Source organism: Epargyreus clarus, unplaced genomic scaffold (genome assembly GCF_041222505.1).
Source record: "Epargyreus clarus isolate Ecla_fem2 unplaced genomic scaffold, WU_Ecla_fem_2.2 ptg000006l, whole genome shotgun sequence".
Lineage (NCBI taxonomy): Eukaryota > Metazoa > Arthropoda > Insecta > Lepidoptera > Hesperiidae > Epargyreus > Epargyreus clarus.
In genome coordinates, this window is record NW_027332214.1 from 10,902,694 (window position 1) to 10,923,033 (window position 20,340).

The window sequence follows — 20,340 nt, forward strand, 5'->3', positions numbered from 1 at the left end:
ATATTTTATTAACAAATTACAAATACTCAAGCATATACCCACTTCAATTTTAGCGAACGCTCTTAAACGGTGGGAAAATGCTGCAAGAGACGTTTCAAGTTAGTCCTTAGGGATGACTAACTGTGGGAGAGTTCATTATATTATGTTTAGGTTTATTAAAAAAACTTACAGAATATTGCTAAGCAAATAAATATAAATGGTACAATGCATCAAAAATAAAACAAAACTTATAAAACATTTTTATTAAATTTCTTGTATAAAATATATGGAAATTGTAAATACATCAAAAATATTGTAGATTCCTAACACTAGATCTGGAAGAAACGACTGACTTTATAAATAGGTAAATAAAATATGGACGGATGAAGGTCATGTAAAGTCATTCAAAAAACTAAATTCTATTCACCGAATCGTCTCTGCATGTGATGTCAGCGGCGTTTGTGACGTATGCCATATATTTTTTTAAACTACGGTATCGGTTCTTGATCATAAAGAAAAATATGAAAATAATAAATTACGATTTCTTAATTTAAACGTGCGGCAGTGACTTAAACATCAGCTGTAGACTCATTAGCTTCCATTATATTTGATCAAAACTCCCAGGATTCAAGCCATTTCAGTCCAGTCATAGTGGAATTAGGTTCATGTGATAGCGGGCCACTCATACCGTAAGCTAACGGCGAGAACAGGTAGAAGCTATACACTGTCGTGGATATGATGACGCCCATGACACAGTGATAAAATGTTCTCCCGAGTTCCGGGCTTAAGTAGCTCTTGATGCTTCGTAGGAGGTATACTGTTAGGATACCTGTAAAAGGAAGGCATGTTTAACAATTAAATTAAAAATAACGAAAGGTCTTAACGTCACAACGCACGTAGTGGTGCGGTCGCCATATCCGACTCCCGGATTTAGTTTGATTGCAAGTTAGCCAGACAGTTTTTATATGGATCTATAAAATCTATGGCAGAAAGTTCTAATGTGTATCAGTATAATTCATAAAATTACCTTTGTAGTAAACTCATAAATTACATAGATTTTATGGTGGAAATATTTTACGTGGTTTCTGGCTCTTTCACTTAACTTATTTCTGCGCAATGCCAGCCATGTCACGTGCTGTTGTTTTTTGTTTGAAAGAATCATTTTAATAAGACAAATCATCATGTACATGAAAGCATGAAAGTGTATACTTACAATCACGTGGACTTATAAAATCAACACGAAATCTCTTTTCAATAAAGTTGAACTTAGAAGGCAGGTGGCATACCAGTGAGCATGGAGCTGAAGACGAGCGCGGGGAAGTAGTGGTGGAAGTAGAGCACGCGGCCCATCGCCCAGAAGGGCACGTAGTGCAGCGCCCAGCCCGCGCCGCTCCAGCCCGCCGCGTTCAGCAGGCACCGCGCCGAGCCGTCTAAACATAACACGTTGTTGTCAGTATGGTGAACGGAGATCGGGTTTCGGCCAAGTTTCCCAAAAGAAAGGTGGAAATCAGCTCAACCTTTCCGCTCAGCCGAAACAATGGGCATGATGACAAATTTTGAAAACCCCTTCTATAACGTAGGTACATGTCTACCGATTCCAAAAATCGTTTTATTTCGGTAATAAATTCAGTATTAACGACAATAATAGCATTTGTTTCTAGCCATTTTGAATTAAGCGCGAAAACGCTCGCGAGTGTCATGGCGTCAGTTGGTGACGTCACGTTAGAGTATCTCATACAAAATTTCAAGCAATTCAGTGACTAACACAAAAATGACGTCATTCGCCCCCGATTAGCGTTTCAGACAAGATGACTGTAGTATTTTACTTTTATTTAATTGAAAATATAATAAATCTTAAAGTTTTTTTTTAATCTGAGTCATTTTTGAGAAACCTTTCAATATAATGTGTTTTCTTAAATCATTTATTCTTTGATTTTTTAATACTGTCATCATGCCAATTATGTTCGTTTAAAATAAAATTTAATAAAATTTAAGTCACACCGTATTCGAGCGTTTGCATTGCAAGTTTTTGTAATAATTTGATTAAGTTGGAAGACCTCAAGGTTTCTACCTTTAAAAGCAAAATAAATCACTAAACACATTAGCAATTAATCCCGTTATAATAAGACAGGACACTGGAGTACCTACCTGCCAATAAAATTGGTTAGTTTTAATACACTAAATAGTATTTAGCCTTAACAATATAAAATAACGGAAATTCATATTTACACCATTTAGTATATAATGTAAATAAAATTTAAATTACCCTGTATAGGTGTTCCGAAAGCCTCCGCCCTCTTTTCCCTGATGGAGTTGACGACATATATGATGAAGAAGATGACCAGGAACGCAAGGTTACCCCACCATACAACTGGATTACCAAGCAAATAGATACGATGGGCACTGCCTGAGAAAAACTGACCCTGCAACAAAATTAGCAGTGATGAGTGTCTAAAAATATAAAATAACGTACCTTTAACTATAATTTTAGTATCAGACTCTTAGCATGTAAATGATATTTTTTTAAATACAAAACTTTAATAACAGTGGTAAATCTATCATTCACATACCTTAGGACTAAAAGTATTTGAACAGCCCAAGCGCCATCAACATAGTTATTTCGTTTTAATAATAAAAATAATGATTGTTATAAAAGCATTGTAACATAACAAAACACATTGTTAAGTGGTAGTAGATACATATAGTAGAAACATTTGATCTGATTAGTTTGACAGCGGCCTTACCTTAAGGTATACAGAGCTACTCCTAATAGATTGGAAAAAGTTAACAGTTCTATTTTAATTTAAACCCTTATACCATTTCCCTTACGTACCCTATAGTTAATCGGCCACTGCCAGGGCTGGGATGTGACCTCCCCCTCTTTGGGCTTAAGACCAGCATTCCCCTGGAACATGACCGCGTGCGACTCCAGGAAGCGCTCCACGAAACCAGACGCGTACGCTTCGAAGCTCATTTTTGGTACTGCACAATTAATGGAAATAAATTTTCACACTATTTTTAACATAATATACACATATAGGAGAAGTAACATTACAATTCGTTTTTATTATGTTTATTATTACTCAATGCAGTCGAATAGTTTCATACTTTGCTCTAAAATCGTTAACATTATACATATTCAACATGCCCAATATAGGTGATAGGCATGTAGAAAAGTAGGGTTTAGTGGAATTTGAGGAACATTAATAGAAAAAGCCAGAAGAACCGATGAAAATTTAATGACAACGTTTGAAGGAAGGAATGACATAGAAAAAACAATATACATAAGAACGTATTAAAAGAAAAATACATTAAAACCTTCTGCACTAAAATAATAATATAAATAAGCAAATAGTGCGTCGCCTACAATATCTGCCTCCTTAGTGCTAGCTAAATAGCACTACAGTCCCGTGGTGATAGTAAGGCGACGCGTGTCACCGGCCTACGCAGTACGCCTGTGCGTGTACGCACATCTACTATTCGAACGCGTCCATCCCTAGCTGGATGGGTTGCACTCACTACTCCGTGACGCCAGTGACCTCTCTCTTGATTAGAATCGGATAAGGATAACGTAATCACCTACCTCAAGGGATCTAGCTTCTTGTGTCCATTTTTGGCGTGGCAGTAAAGTTGGTAAATATTCTTTCAACCAGCGAGCCCAGAACATGTCCGCTAGTCTCTGAGCAACTCGCCATCTTTTTCGTAGATATAAGTCAGAGTCGTCATACTCGTACTTACCAAACTGAGGGCTAGTAGAAGATGTTCCAATCAAAAAATGATTGGGCGTAAGCGCCTCAGGATAGTAGGGGTCACTCGAAACATGTGTGATTGGTCGACTGTTAACCAAGGCCTCTACCTCAGCTAACAGCGTAGACAAAGTATCTGGGTGAGGTGCGCGTTCCTTTAAAATAACCTTCAGTGAAGACTTAACTGTTCGAATCATCCGCTCCCAGCTGCCTCCCATCTCAGGAGCACCTGGCGGAATGAAGCGCCAATCCACGCCGCGTACGGCTCCAGCCTCCCGAACTGACACCGTGTCAATCTCGGCTATGCTACGTCTCATCTCTGTATCGGCGCCTCGAAGGTTAGTCCTATGTTGACCATCTAAGATAGTAGGCCGCCGTGCTTGGTGGTTCACACCTGCCACCTTGTCTATACGACCGCCCACTCTTAATATACCTAACTCGTCAATATATGGTGATAACTGCAGCAAGCGGCTATTAAAAGGAAGCGATTTATTCTGCTTCAAATACGACAATTCGGTACCAAAACTATCGCTTTGGCACTTTTTATCAGCAGTTCCTCTGCTTCCTTCATTCCTGCTTGTATTAATGTAATAGAATTACATTCGATTATTATATGAAGTATTTGTTTAAAAAACTCTTTAATATCCTCCATTACAACAATTATATGTTCCCGAAAACGTAACATAATTCCTAATAAAGAATTATATAAATCAGGGCCGGTAAGAGGGAAATCATTTAAACAAACGCCTTTTACCTTTCCTTCACAGTCAAATACTAACCTTAGTTTCTCAGTTTTATTGGGATTCAGAACCCCAAAATGAGCCAGATACCAAATGTGACTAGCCGAAAGTTGTGACTCATCTAGTTCTCGAGCGTAGCCCTGGTCGAAGAGCTTCCGCACTTCCTTCCGGCATCTCTCCCCATAACTGCTGTCTGCCTGAATTTTTTTCATAATACCTGTAAGCCTGGAACGGGCATAATCATAGGTGTCAGGCATGCAGAATTCATCCTTGACGAAGGGTAAACCTACCTCCCATTGCTTACCTATTTGACGTGCAGTTTCATCTAGTATACGTACCGCTCTCAAATGTGCCGTATTCGCACGTCGTAAGTTCGATACTCCAATGGAATCTAACTCAAAGGATTTTTTAATTAAATCATTAAGTTCATTAATAACTATTGAATGTTCGTGCACCTCGGAATGAGCGAGATGAAATGTGTGTGCGTTCACGGAAGAGTGAGTGAGACCAAGGCAACCATGAATACACCACCCCAAACGGCATCTCGTAGCATAAGGTTCCTGTTTGTTACCGTGACGAATTTGTAACGGCGCAATTAGAAAATAATTATCTTCCCCTATTAGCAGGCGAGGCACTATGCATTCTTTACAAACAATATCTTATATAGGTAACAAATGACCACATTTAATATCATTAATAGGTGACAAATTATGTTTAGGTAAATTTAATTTTTCAACCTGCCTCAAAGTTACACCATAACATTGATTCTCATAAAAGCCACTAATATTAGTACATATTTTCGGAGCGTCCGATTGAAATACTTCAACGCCAAAGGCATCGATAAATTTAATAGAAGTACTCTGTGATGACGTAAGACCTAACTCCTGCACTAACCCCTTATCTATCATAGAAATAGAAGCGCCATCATCTAATAAAGCATAAGTACTTACAATACCTTTAGGCCCACGTAAATTTACCTTAACTATTTTAAGTAATACTGTACTTTGCGTAGCGGGGACGAGGGAGTGAGTCACTGTTTCGCCCAATGTTGACGATGGTCCACATTGACCATGTTGTCATGGTGACGGCTCTTCCTCCCGCTCCGCAGCTGATCTTATTTGCGTGGCGATAGGCTTATTGTAGTGCAACAAGTGATGATGAGGGAGCCCACAATTATTTATATTGCACACGGCAGCGGTGCAACTACCACGTTCGTATCTATCTAGTAAACAACAATAGCATAGATTATTAGACTTGACATAGCTCCATCTATCTCTCCTCATAGCCCTTTTAAACGCTCGACAGTCTGGTAACAAATGAATAGATTTTTTACAAAAGTTACAAAGTTTACAAGGATTCTCAGCCCACGTGGCCGTAGCAAATACAGGTCGATTGTAGCCACTAAGACGAGGTTTATCTTCAAACCATTTAATAGGTTGCGTTTCTAAAGATAGAGGCTGTTTTCTAAACTCTCGCACTTGTGATACACCAACAACCGAAACCATCTCAGCCTCCCTCTTCAGAAATGCCGCTAAGAGCTGGAGTTTGGGCATATCGGACGACATTCTTGTGTAAGCGTAATCAGTATATTTGCTTAACAATATATTAGGTAGCTTGTTTAATATCGCAGCTAACAATTCTGGGCTACGAAGATAGTCAAGTTTGTGTAAACTCTGTATGATTGCAACACAATTACTTATTTTAATTGAAAATGTTATTATGTCGTGTTGATAATTATTTTGTAGCGGTAAGAGCTTCTTAACTTGAGAGATGAGATGTTGAATAATAATATCAGCATTACCATACCTCAATTGTAATGCCTCCATAATGACATCTGGTGAAGTGTTACCTATGAGCAGCTCCGTTACTGTCTCCCTAGCTTCACCTTTAAGGGCTCTTCTCAGACGCCACAAGTTCTCAGAGTCGCTAAAATGGCATACACGAGTAGATTCCTCGTATGCACTTTTAAAGTGCAACCACTCAATATAGTCACCAGCAAAGCTGGGTAGTTCACGCGGTGTAGATAATCGTGTGAGTAAACGTTCTTCCTGTTGAGTAGACGAAGTTACCATAATGTCCTTCAATGTATGCGCGAGCTGCAGTATGCTGTCGACAGGAGGGCCCTGAGCCTGTGCACGAATCGGGTATACTGTAGGTATCCGCGCTGCCTCCGTCGCTGTCGCTGCCGCCTGTAGAATAGGCGACTCCTGCACCTCGTTTTGCTCCATCCACTCGTTCACCAGTGATTTACTGCTACAATCATGACCTCGGCTAGCATTCGAACGACATCTTGATGAATGTATGCTATGTGGCGCATGAATTTCAGATTCGTAATCATTCGCAGCTAAATCATATTCTAGTTTCTTCTCAATTAAATCAAGCTGGATCTTCGCCTTGGCTTCAGCTGCAGCCAACTCAAGCTGCTTGCGCCTTACGTTTGAAAACGACGTTGACATAGATGACGCGTACGCCGAGGCGATCTTCTCTCGTTTAACTTCTAATTTTACATTTGATGGCATCGGTAAATTTTGTTGCGAAGGGATTTGTGAGCTTACCATTTCATTTGTACAAACCCTTTGTCCGCTATTATTGTTCCCCACATGCTCACTTTCCAAGCGGTCACTAAGTTCCTTTTTATCACCAGGCGGAGTATGAAACATAGTCGTGGTAAGATGAGGCACGAAGGACCAGTTTTATAGGTGATAGGCATGTAGAAAAGTAGGGTTTAGTGGAATTTTAAGGAACATTAATAGAAAAAGCCAGAAGAACCGATGAAAATTTAATGACAACGTTTGAAGGAAGGAATGACATAGAAAAAACAATATACATAAGAACGTATTAAAAGAAAAATACATTAAAACCTTCTGCACTAAAATAATCAAATAAATAAGCACATATATATAGTGCGTCGCCTACATCCAACATGCATGAGACACTGAAGATGCAAACATAATATGACGATCTAATCTCGCAAAAAATATTTAAACGATGATTCAGGAGATTTATGGAAACTGTTTTTTTTTCAACCAAAAATGATCATGATTATAAAATATATCGTTTAATTTTAGGACCTGTATACTTACAGTCATCAAAAATGTTGTCCTCGACGTTCCACAAGGCGTTCTTGTCCCTCAAGTTAGGGTTGCACGCGACCTCCTGCTGCTCGTAACCCCACTTCGGGAGTTGCTTACCAGTCGTCGTCAACGCGCAAGCCTAAAAGGTAAACTGCATTAATTTCTAATAAACGCCTGTAATACATCAAATAGTAACTCTAGAGGTAATTTGATCATTATTAACTTGGGATTCGACCACAGGGGTTGGAACTCAAGAAGCGAACGTATTTGTGATTCGAGCACTCGCGACACGTCCGTCTCTTACCGCCATCAGACGCAGGACTAACGCAAGTCGTTAGTCGACCGCCGGGTTGCAATGTTAAATTTAATATACAAACGGCGGGTAGTATAATACTTCAAAATATACAAACAGTGGGTAATACACCACAATCATCATTAACTCACGTTACTAGCAGGGTAAATTGTTGACTTCTCGCTTGCTAAAGGAGTCCCATGTCCAGCAGTAGGACAGAAATAGGAAAACTGCAGAGTGGGCACCAATAATGATGAAATTATATTGTATTAATATAATTGGTGCGCGTGGCGGAGCGGTCACCATGCCGATCTGACGCGCAGGTCCCGGGTTCGATCCCCGGCCAGACAGATTTCTAAATGATGAATTTAGATTTCTGTTTCTGGGTCTGGGTGTTTGTGTATTTGTCTCTGTGTGTGTCCATAGCGCCCAAGACACAGGGAATCCTAGTGTGGGGCTGTGAGTGTAGAAAGCGTTTTAGTTTTTAGTTTTTTTAATTATTATTATTATTATTATTATTATTAATAATAAATTGAACCAACCTGTAAGTAATGTACTAGCATCAGCTTACTCCGAACAGTCTGTATTTCATCACCATCCTTGCCACCAGATATTAAAATTTTCCAAACGTCGTTTGCGTCACCAATTCCATCCTAAAAGCAAGTACAAAAACTTTCGTATCTGGTAATTCGAACGTGCACAAATGTTTAAAAACCAAATTCTAAAGTTGTATTGTATTCCATTACAGACAATAATGAAATGTAAATATTTAACTTTATATGAGTACTGTAGAGCCAAGTTAAGAGAGACAAGACTACACCCCACAACACAAGCTGACCCCAACAAATGTTTGTCATTAATTCACTATATCGGATGTTGTATTTAACCTGCCGTATTCGATGATCAGCCTGCCTATAAATACGTAAACTCTATTCCCTTTGTGTTACTTCTCTGGAGCTGTTGACCAGCCAGCAACACACCCGGCAACACAAGTAGCTGCCACCACTCACCTCCCCGTAGCCGGTGACCTGCATGAACTTGTGCGTGAGCGGCGCGCGCTCGCGGTGCGAGTGCAGGTTGCGGCCGCTGGGCGCGTGCGTGAGGCGCACCAGGTCGCCGCTGCGCACCGCCGCCACGCTCGACACCCGCTCGCGGTCGAACGGCTTTATCACCCACCGGTTGTTGTCGTCCTTGTGCGTGTACGTTGTTATCTAAATTAAATTAATAAATAGATAAAAAAACACTTTATTTCCATTTTTCCAACATAAATAAATAATAACCTATATACTTTAGTTACTTTTTATTTACAATGCTTCTCTATTCGGTATACGTATTTTATAACGCTGCTGTAGACGTCACGTATTCTCGCCAAGGCACCGCACTTAAAATTTTCTACGGCGCCACAGCGCACAGCTTGCTACAGTGTATATCAACTACGTGGAAAACTTCACATCACCGGGCTTCAGAACTCTGACGCACCGCAGGAAACTCATGGCGCGCGGTGCCGCCATAACGTTAGATTTTATTTTCGCCCTTTGGCCTCCTCCAACTCCTTTCATCGTTTTCTGTCAGTTGTAACTCTTAAGCCTGAAATAGGTATCTGACCCGTTGCGTTGCTTATAAAAATCGAATTCAAGTAGTAAACGATTACCTGTTGTTGTCTAGCTCCAACACCAGCCGGGTACAGGTGGTGGTGAGAGTGCAGGTAGCCCCCACCAGTGCGGTGGTTCTTCAAGGAGATGATCGCGTTGTAAGCTACCACTCGTGGCGCGCTTGCGTTATGTAGGCTATTCCCTTCCAAGCGCGCTTGGAAACCCGACGAATAGAAACCGTCACCATTACCACTGCGTAAGATTTATGATTTATAGTATAATAATAGTTACTTCAATGACCTACGAGCTAATAGACTATGATATGATCAAAAACGTCAAATTCAAATCTCATTTATTCCAAATTGATTCACATAGAACTCTTTTTAAACGTCAACAAACTACCACCGCTTCGGAATGTGTTTCGCTATGGAGAAGAAGCAACGCAAGAAACTCCTTCAAAACTTAAAATGTTATAAAACGAAAAGTACTACAATAATAAATAACGCCGTTTCAAAATAACAAAAAAGTAAATCACAAACAATTTTTTTTTTAATCAAATAAAGTTGGACTTACCTCTTACTCAATACAGTTAAATGAATCCAGAAAAAGAACACATACAAAATGGTTGGCCAAATTATTAGTGTTATACTCCTGGCGATCACATGTTTCACTGTTAAACTCTGCAAAATAAAACATAACACACATGTTTTACATTATAAATGACTTGTATTTTTTTATTTTGGTATACCGCGGCATTCGAGGTAAGCGTTACAGTTGGTTGCCGCCGCGATCGAATTACGTCATAGCGCGCGGGCCACTTGAGATCGTTTATTTATGTTTCTCAAGTGTCGATTGCTTGGATTAGAGGAGTACGGGTTATTATTCTTGAAAGTCAGATAGATAAGCTTTAACAAGAAACAAAAACAATACCATTTTAATGTTTGTTTAATTTTGTACGGCTCTTTGTTTTGAGCGGATCTTGTAAAAACAGGCATTATTTAGAATAAATATTTATTACGAAGAAAAACAATGTTTTTTTTATTTCATATCTTTTTATTTATATTGTTTATAGTATAATCTTGCTACAAAAAAAATAAAAATATGCATGTCTCTATTATAATAATTACACTTTTTTACTCACAAACTTCGCTCGAAATTCGGCGAAAAACAGATTTAGCGCGCGAAGTGAGTTACATTTTCAATATTTTTTTGTGACCGTATAATGGAGTACAATTTCGTATATTTTATAGTATTACATAGATACAACATTCAAGAATACTGTAATAATTTTATCCATTGTAAACTAGTAACCAATTTTTAAAAATAAGGCTAAACACCTCAAGAGGTACATAATTATAAGCAAATCATTAGGGTATGGTTTTGATCAAATCTGTGCCTGATAAATGTCCCATACTGGATAACTTATTCATTTCTCGAATAGAAGATGAAATTCTGAACTCATTTCTGTATAAAAACAATACCCTTGTGATATAAAAAAATGTCGCAACAGGTTTACAAAGTTTTCGTTTTTATTACCTACACCCAATGCGACGTCACGTCGTACGCGTGTACACGAACACACACACGCGTACCTACACAGTCTTATACAGCATGTTCTATTTTATAACGATTTACAAGTATTATAATTATTGAGATGCGAGATTTAAGTGTATGTTTGTAATGTCAAAATAACAACATTTTACTAATAGCATATAACATAAAAGGAAAATGTAAAATAAAAGGATATACGGTACTTATAACGAAAAAAATATTATTTAAATTTTGATTTGTTCCGGCTAATCTTCAAAATGGCTGTACTGATTTTGACGGGACTTTCACTGTCAGTTAGCTGATGTTATAGACAGTAACATAGGCTACATTAATTTTGGAAAAAGAATTAGGGATAAGCGCAAAAAAGTTAAATCCCATGAATGTCAATACAACTACCACCACTTCACATGGTGTTTCGTTATGGAGAAGAAGCGGCGAAGGAAACTCCATAACACAGATCTTTCAAAAAAAAAAAATTACAATGTTAAACTTAACCTAATGGTACATGTGGAGCTGGAACTACTGCAGACCACACCGTTTTGTCAGTCAAATAATCACTTAGTTTATAGTACGCTTTTTTACATAGCGCATTTGTTTAACGACATGGTTGAACTTTTTTCTGTGAGATTCAAAATGTGGTCGGTTATTTTATTGTAGTAGTGAATACAGTTACCCATGAAAGATGCTACCATTCAACTCTTACAAGCGTTCTTCCTTTTTTTCTCTCTTTCACGGCAGTGTTGAGCGCTGCTGCGTTCTGGTTTGAAGGGTGTGGTAAGGGAGACAGACTTTTCCGAGGCGTTCCAACTTAGTCCTCAGGGGTAACGACGCATCTGTGGCCGACTTCAGGTAGGAGTACTGGGGTTGATTACAGATGTCCATGGGCGGCAGTAGCCGCTTACCATCGGGTAGATTGCATCGCCTAAAATGCCCACCGCCCGCGATTCAACGTGAACAAGCACTTACCGTCTGACAAATTTGAAAATACAGATTATAATAATCTGTACATCATCATCATCATCATAACATCTACCTGTTTAAATTTGTCAGACGGTGGTAGTCTTCCCAGCACTGGCCAATACAAAGAGGCACCTTGCATACTTTGCACTGGTAGGTGCTAGTCACCCGTCGTTTCAAGGCAGAGCATCGAACACAACGCAATTGTTTGTGTTTCCCTCTTCCAGGCCCGGGAACAAGTTCCGTATGAATGGGAAAATGTTCTCCGGGCTGGAGACGAATTCGCATTGTGTCCGTTGCTCTGCATGGAACCGACACCGGTGATACGCGCGGGTATCGGCTCAAAAGCCCTTCGGCGACCATCTGCCTGAACTGACGATGTGAGGACACACGATACATGGGGTTTTTGCGGTAAATTATGAAAGCGTTCAGAAGGTTGGTGTTTAACAGCCTCCTGAACACTTTCATATACCACTTGAGGTTCCTTTTCCGTTCCATAAGGAACGTACTCAGTTTTTGATCTTTCAGATCAACCCCCCCCATGTATCGGTTGTACTCATGGATCACTTCAGGCTTCTGGACCGCCTGTCCCGCGCGTCTACCCGGCACCATCAAAGGCTGGTGGTAAGTCGAAATTGCGGTAACTAGTTTCACGTCTTTCCAAGCGGTTAACGTAATGTCACCGCAATGACTACTTACCACCGTACCACGATCCATGTTGTTTGGTATCAAATCCTTTATAGCTGGTGGGATGCCAATGCGACGCCGGCTTATCGTCCCCAATACATCTGTACGACGGGTTTTCAGGTACCTCGTCAAGGGCAATTGGTTGTACCAATTGTCCATGACGAGTACATGACCTACATCCAAATAACCTTGCATGAGGCCCACGACTACCTTAGCGGTATGATCTTGGAACCCATGCAAGGTAGGTGGATGCATGTCGTCTGATTTCCCTGTGTACAGCCTGTATTGAAGGAGATAACCCGTGTCGGCTTCGCACAGCTCGTAGGATTTAATACCAAACCGGGCTGCCTTTGACCGTATGCACTGCCTCCAGCTTAGTCGAGGATTCGTCTAAGCTGAGGTATTGACCAGGTGTGTAGAGCTCCCCAAAGCGCTTGTTCATGTGATCAACTACGGGAGCAATTTTGGCGATTTTGCGTTGGTGCCCCCCGAATACCAAATTTTCATTGGAGACAAAATGCAAAAATTTGGTAATCAGGAAGAACCGGTTACGCGGCATAATCTCCCGGAATCCTGGCATCCTCATTGTGCCAGACGTCCAGTACTCCCTCACGTCGGAGCAGTAGCGAAAAGGCATATAAATTAGCATAGCAAAGTATCGGTACAGCACTTCGACCGTGACCTCGACCCAAGCATCCAAATATTTTGGAATCTCGTTGCCAAGGTCAGTGTCGGAGAGCCCCGAGATAAATTGCCATGCATACTTATTTGTCTCTTCGACTACTGCTTCCATAAAGTCCCGGTCCCATATTTTTTCAAATATGGCGACCGGGTCTTGGGACCCAAACGTGGGGCCGGGCACCCGAGAATACGTCTCCTTCTGGCCGGAAAAAGAAGTAAAATCTTCCGACCACAAGAAAGACGGCATCTCAGGTGCATCTCCCACGGGCTCCCTTTCCCTCCTACCTCCCCGTCCCCTTCCAACACCCCGTCCCCTTCTAACACCCCTTCCCCTGCTCACACCCATTCTTTCTTCCTCTCTTTCACTCTCTTCCACCCTCACATCCTCATTCACGCCGACCCTTTCACTCTCTTCCACCCTCACATCCTCATTCACGCCGACCCTTTCACTCTCTTCCACCCTCACATCCTCATTCACGCCTAACCTTTCACTCTCTTCCACCCTCACATCCTCATTCACGCCTATCCTTTCACTCAACCGCCACCCATCCGCGACATCCTCCCGAACCAACCGGTCACGGAGTTGTCGCGTATGGTGGCGGAGCAACTGAAAATCTACCCGGTCGTCCTCCTCGTCTTCGTCTCCGATTTCGTCGTCGATGTCGAAGTAGTTCAAGGAGCCCTCTTCGCACTCGCTCCCTGAGTCTTCTAAGAAGTTGAGCAGGGAGCGGCGACTTCGTTGGGCACCTGAACCACCAGCGACATCAGGGCAGCGCCGCTTTCGCTGCCCCGTCGACGACCCCGGAGACGCGGCTGGAGAGATGACCGGTGTAGACATTGGCATCCATGGCTAAAACAACCACAGAAGAAGTACATTAGGCATATTATCCTTGTAAAACTACCGAATCCTCAAAAAAAAAAATACAACAGACTTCTATGTCACTACAAAGTAATGAAATAATGGAAACGCCTTAAAAATATCTTTTTCCAACAAAAAAAAAATCATCAAGATCGGTTCATAAACGACGAAGTTATCCCTGAACAAACATCCCGAAACAGGAAAAAGATGTAAAAAAAAAAACGGTCGATTTGATTCCAAAGTCTGGTAAAAATATGAAACGATCGGATTGTATTTTTTTAATACTTACTTCAAAGCGCCCACTCCGTGTCATCTCATACAAAATAGGGTCACCTTGCACCCGCCTTGTGCCCCCTGGCGCAATGCTGCAGGGGTAGCAGGGTACAAGGTGGACCCCACTAGGTCCTGGTACTTCGCCATCATTGGCTGCTATTTTCTAAAACAGAAACAAAAACGTATATATAAATAAATTCTATAAGTCTGCACAACAAATCTAAAGAGCCCTAACTCCCTAGATGGTTAGGTACGTTGTACGTACTCGATAGTTTAGGAGTTACGACACGTATCTCCTCGCCCCATCATCAGACCCCGGACACCATGTACGGTGTTGAATTCGCATGTAACATTTTATCTCAAACTAATAAAAAAAATATATTGCTTTGAAAAAAGAGCATCCTGTATCTGTATCGATAGTTTCGCGCCATTTTGGAACGCACACATACAAACGTAACAAATGTGCTTGTGTGAGTGTAATTTGACTCCTTGCATGTTTTAGATAGAAAATACACATAATCATAGAATTTCATCGAAAAAGAATTATAGAAATAGATTCCTGACGAGTTTATCTATAAGAATAATGTTTTGCAATCGTATTTCAATAACAAAATAAACTATATTTACTTCAATAAAAAACCGTTACGTTGTAAACCGTTTACCGCGCGGTTTTCATATCATTGTTTTTATCACTTGAAACACAAATATCACTGTTGTTTTATATTATATCGGTTAAAAATACTATCTACTAAAGATAATAAGCATCACTTACCGTATTCCGTTAGTTAAAACCGCGAAACAAAAGAAAAAGTATTACACTGCACTTCGCGCGCAACACCAGTGAAGTCACTGAATAGAAATGTCATAATTTTATTTTTTTGTACTAGTGACGTGAAGGAATGCGTTGTATCGGTAAAATAGGTTCACAGACTACATATTAAAAGTATTTTTAGCCACAAATAAAACATAGATAATTTAAAATAAGCCAAATACGAAGGTGCTAAACTCGGACATGTATACATGTCCGTGGACAGTTACGGTACTTTTCGTCTCGGACATGTATACATGTCGCTGGGACGCAACGTATTACGACGTATTACGACGTACAACGACGAACAATTTATAATGAAAGAAAACAATGGTCATGCGGGAAACCTTCAAATGTACCCGACAACGTGGGAGCGTCGCCGGGTTATGTGGGATTTTTACCGCACTAAAATCCCCCCAGTGGCCGTCCTCAACGCTTGTTGGAGAACTCCGGGATCTCCGACGGAACGCAACCAGAGTCCATCAAGGAGAGCAGTTTTCGCTCCTCCCACACCATCTGGTGTTCACGACGGCATCCGACCACACATACCGCTGTCCTTCCCGGGGTCGCTTACTGGACGGTTCGAGCTCCTACTCTTGTCACCCGCAACCCCGGAAGCCCCCTTTTAGTCGCCTCTTGCGACAGGCAGGTGATACCGTACACATACATACACTCCGTCTAGGTAACAAGGATATTCTAGATGTAAAATAGCTATCCAAAACTTCAAACCAACTCACAACAGGTTTCGACAGATCACCGAGGACGTTCCACAGGTCGGCGATGGTGCGCAATCCGACGAACATGACGACGAAGAGGCCGACGAACTTGACGGACACCGTGCACGCCAGCGACGTGCCCAGGAAGAACTGCCAGCACAGCATCCGCGTCGAGAACGGCGGCAGCTTCTCGTCTGTCAGTGTGCGTACCTAAGGGAGACGTATAAAAAGTTAACTACAGGCTCATGTCGTACTAGGCAACCGACTACTTTGTTCCTGTGGTCTCGGGATAAGACACGATAAATAAGTCAATATATAAGTTCCATTCTAGAGTAATATATTTTGTTGCATTTTTATTTACCTTAAAAACTCCATAAATAGAACAACTCATAAAAAACAGAAGAATGGGATCCAATAGGATATATCTATTGAGCGTTAAAAATCCAACATCTGAAATAAAAAAAAAGACATGAATCAACTGTATGAATATAAAAAAAAAAAAAACATAGTAAGAAGATATAAGTTCTTTTGTTTAAATATTAATAATAACTCACCACATAACAACAGCAGGGTACCAATAAAGGTAGAATCCAACGATTTTGTCATTTCCCATATTGTCAAAAATGTCAAAGGTAATATCAATGCTCCAAGAGTAGTGCAAAACTAAAATAATCATCATAATATTTAGAACAACAAATTAATATCGCATAATAATATAATATATTTTTAGAATAATCTATTTAGCATTCATTTACAGATAGTGCCTATTCACACATAACACACACACACACACACACAGCATAATGATTACTGTGTGGGCATGTGCCAATGTGTAAGAAAATGCTTCATTTTATTCATACAGACCACATTTTGATGTTGCAGTCATTAGTGTGATAAGTACTGACTATATCACATTCACAACACTATTAACTGTACCATTTCTTTTTAATAGTTGAAAGTAATGACAAAGGGCTATAAGCTACAATGCAGCTACAAGATATTATTCACATATCAGAACCAAGGTACAATTTTTGTGAATGTGATGTGGTGAAGTTATAGTTCATGTGAATGAGCCCATAACATCATAAAAAGGTGAAGTGTGAATTATATTGAATTAAATTGTAAGATAAAAAAGTAAACCACAACGTTAATTAACTATAAATAAAGTGATCAATACATAAATGAAATCATACTATTCTCATTCCTTCATATCTGGCACCATCATACTTGTCACCGGGTTTTTCAAATGGAAATGTTCCATCATACCCTGTCAGCTTTCCAGACAATGCAATCAACATCTAAAAATAATAAAGAAATTGATATTTCACAATTTATATCATGAAAATTTGCATTGCAAGATTATAAAATCAATCAGGAGTCTCCTAATGAAACAAACACTATTCTGCAATTTAATTATTTTCCAATGACCAGTTGTGTCAAATAATATGCAGTTTTCCGGTCTATTATTATAAAATCATTCTATCTGACAAAGCTATTATATCTTTATTTTGTTTATTGAATCACACTTTTGAAATAAAACATGTCTTAAACGGCTAATTTTACATCAAATTAATTTTTTACTAGTTAATTTTGATCCGATGAAGACAAATTAATGCAATTACATTAAATTTGATGTAATGGGTGTTACCTTTCCAAGTGGTGGATGAACATCAAAGAAAAATGTCCGGTTTATATACCAGCTCGCCATTTTACCAAAATGTGTTTCATCCCAACTGAAATGAATATATGAATCTTTAAATGTATATAGCGCAAAGGTATGATTTATATGAAAAATAAATATTGAAGGTTTTATACCACACCAATTTCCCAATTATATTTAAACTAACTTTGACAATAATGCATATAGATACCTTAATTCGCAAATCAGCCAACTCCACTTTTTGTCAAAATGTATTTTTTTATTTATTTTGATTTCATTCAACGCTATTTACTATCAAAATAATAAAAAAACAATTTTGACAAAAAGTGGAGTTGGCTGATTTGCGAATTAAGGTATCAAAATCTACAGTGTTTTATTATAAGCAATTGATAAAAATAATGAAACAAAAAAATAGTGACATGCCTGGTACCAGTGAAAATCCAAATTGCAATTGCTGAAACTCATGAATGAAGAACCACCAATCCTCCATACTTCACCACCACCATTTCACCACTAAAATGTTATGACAGCATATAATTATTTAGCTTAAAAATAAATTTCAAAATAAAGCAGTGATAATGCATCATGCATACTGACACCCATTCGTAATAATGATCTATTAAATTTTTGCCAACTAAAGTTCACAACTTGTTAATTTTGGCCTACTTAAACTGAGAAATTTTGAACAGTGGTAAGCAAAAATTGTTTAATATTCATTAATATTAACGGGTTTATACCCGTTCTTATGAACTAAAGTTAGAAACATGCATAGCCTTGTAACTTATGTACATAGTAACTGATTCACAAAGTAAAGCAACATTGTGCATGATATAGAGATGTACAAGTGACTTCTAGAGTAATTTATGAAGATTTCATGTGCATCTTTTTGCTTTTTGGGACAACTGTGGGTCCTAATTGATATCATTAAATTGGATAGTATGTGTTAAGATAGTTATTTGCCACTAATCCTTAATACCTGCACCCACCAATTTGCATTAGAGTAGTGTGTCGGTGTATGCTTCAGACCTCATCTAATTGTGAGGAGTAACTATTGCCAAGCAGTGACACAAAATAACTTGCAGTCAAAGATAAAAAGCAAATAGTATATTTATCAATAAAAAAAAACAAGTTAAACATTAAATGCATTAAATATAAATGATGATATGCTTTTCTACTTTGAAGTATATTTACCAAATAAATTGTTAAAGATTAAATGCATTAAATATAAATGATGATATGCTTTTCTACTTTGACATGATTTTTACCATAAAATTATAGTATTATTTACTCAGACACTTTATTTACCCCAATTGTTGGTATTGAATTATGAGTTACATTTATTTTGAATAATAAAATAAAAATACAAGGTACACGAATAAAAATAAAACTTACCAAACATGATCAGGGTCTAAAACTTTGTAATAACGGGTCAAAAAAGTGGCTCCACATATTAATCCAAATGTTATCCACCATCTTTAAAAAAATAAACAAATTTATTATTAATTTTTCAATGCCCAGCAACTTGTATACATGTCCGGAAACAAAAAATGTCCTAATCGGCCCATGGACATGCATACATGTCCGAATTTAGCGCTTTGGTATTTGGCTTATTTTAAATTATCTACGTATTATTTGTGGCCAAAAATACTTTTAATATGTAGTATGTGAACCTATTTTACCGGTACAACATATTCCTTCACGTCACCAGTACAAAAGAATAAAATTATGACATTTCTATTCAGTGACTTCTCAGTGTCAAGTGAAAAGTTTGGTAAGGCGCGCTCAGGGCATCTTTGGCTGGACGAGTAAAAGTTAATATTCAATTATACTCCATGAAACAATACTTAAGATAGTGTGACGGCTGTATATATAATGGGTTATTGTTGTCCCCAATAGTCATAGGACTACAAAAGGATTAAAGCAAAGAAATAGCAACATCTTATAGTTTTTATTTAGCAGCAGTGATTTAGAACATGATCAGCTTTCTGCAGTGACTAGCCAAAACTTTTAAATTAGAACACTGTAAGCCTTAGTAGTGGAACTTAAAGCCTTCCCATGCTTATGGTTTTGCACTTTTAGGTCCTTAGTAATCAAAAACTTTATTAACCAGAATCATAGGTGTTGGTACACGACATCTATAATAACAACGCTTCACTTTGTCATTTATTATCCCAAATAGTTTGTCTTCTCTCACATTTATCTTTAAAATCTGCAGTTTCTTACAACAATATATTTACATGATATTTACTTACACTTTCTTACTCGGAGCTTCACTTATATCTTTTGACGGCATTATAAGGGCATAACTATAGAAGTACCTTAACAAATATAGTTTGTATTTTATTTTTCTACAAATACAAATCAGTTTTAAAAGAAATTATAACGGTATTTATATATGCCTATGATTCTGACGAGACAAATAAATTGACAGAACAGAATTAGACAGAAGACAGAATGAATATTGTTGCGATGACACTTGACATGACACGAGAATGTCAATGGTAGACTTGAAAGTTTTAAAGCTATTTTTAATAAATACATTTATTTTAAATTAAAATTAAAATTCTCTCATTATGATTCATCTCATTATCAGCTTCTTCACACCTGCGTCACATTATTTGCCGTGACAAAGAATTCTATGGCGTTGTAACGTGGTTTAGGGGGCCCAAACTTTTGAACGTATAATAGCACGTCAATGTCAATACTTGTGTCAACTGTCACCTTG

General features: G+C 38.7%; 2 protein-coding genes across 3 annotated transcripts; both read right to left on the reverse strand.

The window, feature by feature from the left end:
• Window positions 1–227: 227 nt before the first annotated feature.
• twisted (Protein O-mannosyl-transferase 2) lies at window positions 228–20,069 on the reverse strand. Of its 2 annotated transcripts, XM_073074060.1 has the most exons (17): window positions 19,868–20,053; window positions 19,008–19,088; window positions 18,039–18,128; window positions 17,604–17,688; window positions 17,149–17,253; window positions 16,510–16,618; window positions 16,317–16,405; window positions 15,977–16,165; window positions 9,997–10,103; window positions 9,483–9,675; window positions 8,842–9,042; window positions 8,374–8,484; window positions 7,549–7,678; window positions 2,813–2,961; window positions 2,246–2,402; window positions 1,266–1,409; window positions 228–808 (listed from the first exon to the last, which is right to left on the reverse strand). In XM_073074060.1, the coding sequence occupies exons 4-17, from the start codon at window positions 17,661–17,663 to the stop codon at window positions 591–593; spliced, it is 1,962 nt and encodes a 653-aa protein (XP_072930161.1). In that variant the 5' UTR covers window positions 17,664–17,688; window positions 18,039–18,128; window positions 19,008–19,088; window positions 19,868–20,053; the 3' UTR covers window positions 228–590. The 2 variants fall into 2 exon arrangements, with proteins under 2 accessions (XP_072930161.1, XP_072930160.1); XM_073074059.1 differs by lacking the exon at window positions 18,039–18,128 and having other exon boundaries at window positions 19,868–20,069.
• LOC140742537 (uncharacterized) lies at window positions 3,059–6,984 on the reverse strand. The gene is made up of 4 exons (XM_073073438.1): window positions 5,891–6,984; window positions 4,505–4,690; window positions 3,718–4,196; window positions 3,059–3,093 (listed from the first exon to the last, which is right to left on the reverse strand). Exons 1-4 carry the CDS (start codon window positions 6,982–6,984, stop codon window positions 3,059–3,061), a joined length of 1,794 nt encoding a protein of 597 aa, XP_072929539.1.
• Window positions 20,070–20,340: the final 271 nt, after the last annotated feature.

Excerpts from the sequence above, each read along its gene's own strand:
- twisted (XM_073074059.1), bottom strand. The coding sequence starts at position 19,908 with ATGCCGTCAAAAGATATAAGTGAAGCTCCGAGTAAGAAAGT. Across the intron at positions 16,406-16,509 it reads TACCCTGCTGTTGTTATGTG|ATGTTGGATTTTTAACGCTC; the intron begins GTGAGTTATTAT and ends TTTTTATTTCAG. Across the intron at positions 7,679-8,373 it reads TGCTAGTACATTACTTACAG|GCTTGCGCGTTGACGACGAC; the intron begins GTTGGTTCAATT and ends TTTACCTTTTAG.
- LOC140742537 (XM_073073438.1), bottom strand. The coding sequence starts at position 6,984 with ATGCCATCAAATGTAAAATTAGAAGTTAAACGAGAGAAGATCGCCTCG. Across the intron at positions 4,691-5,890 it reads GAAACGCAACCTATTAAATG|GCTTACAGGTATTATGAAAA; the intron begins GTTTGAAGATAA and ends TGCCCGTTCCAG. Across the intron at positions 3,094-3,717 it reads TTCTACTAGCCCTCAGTTTG|AGCAAAGTATGAAACTATTC; the intron begins GTAAGTACGAGT and ends TAACGATTTTAG.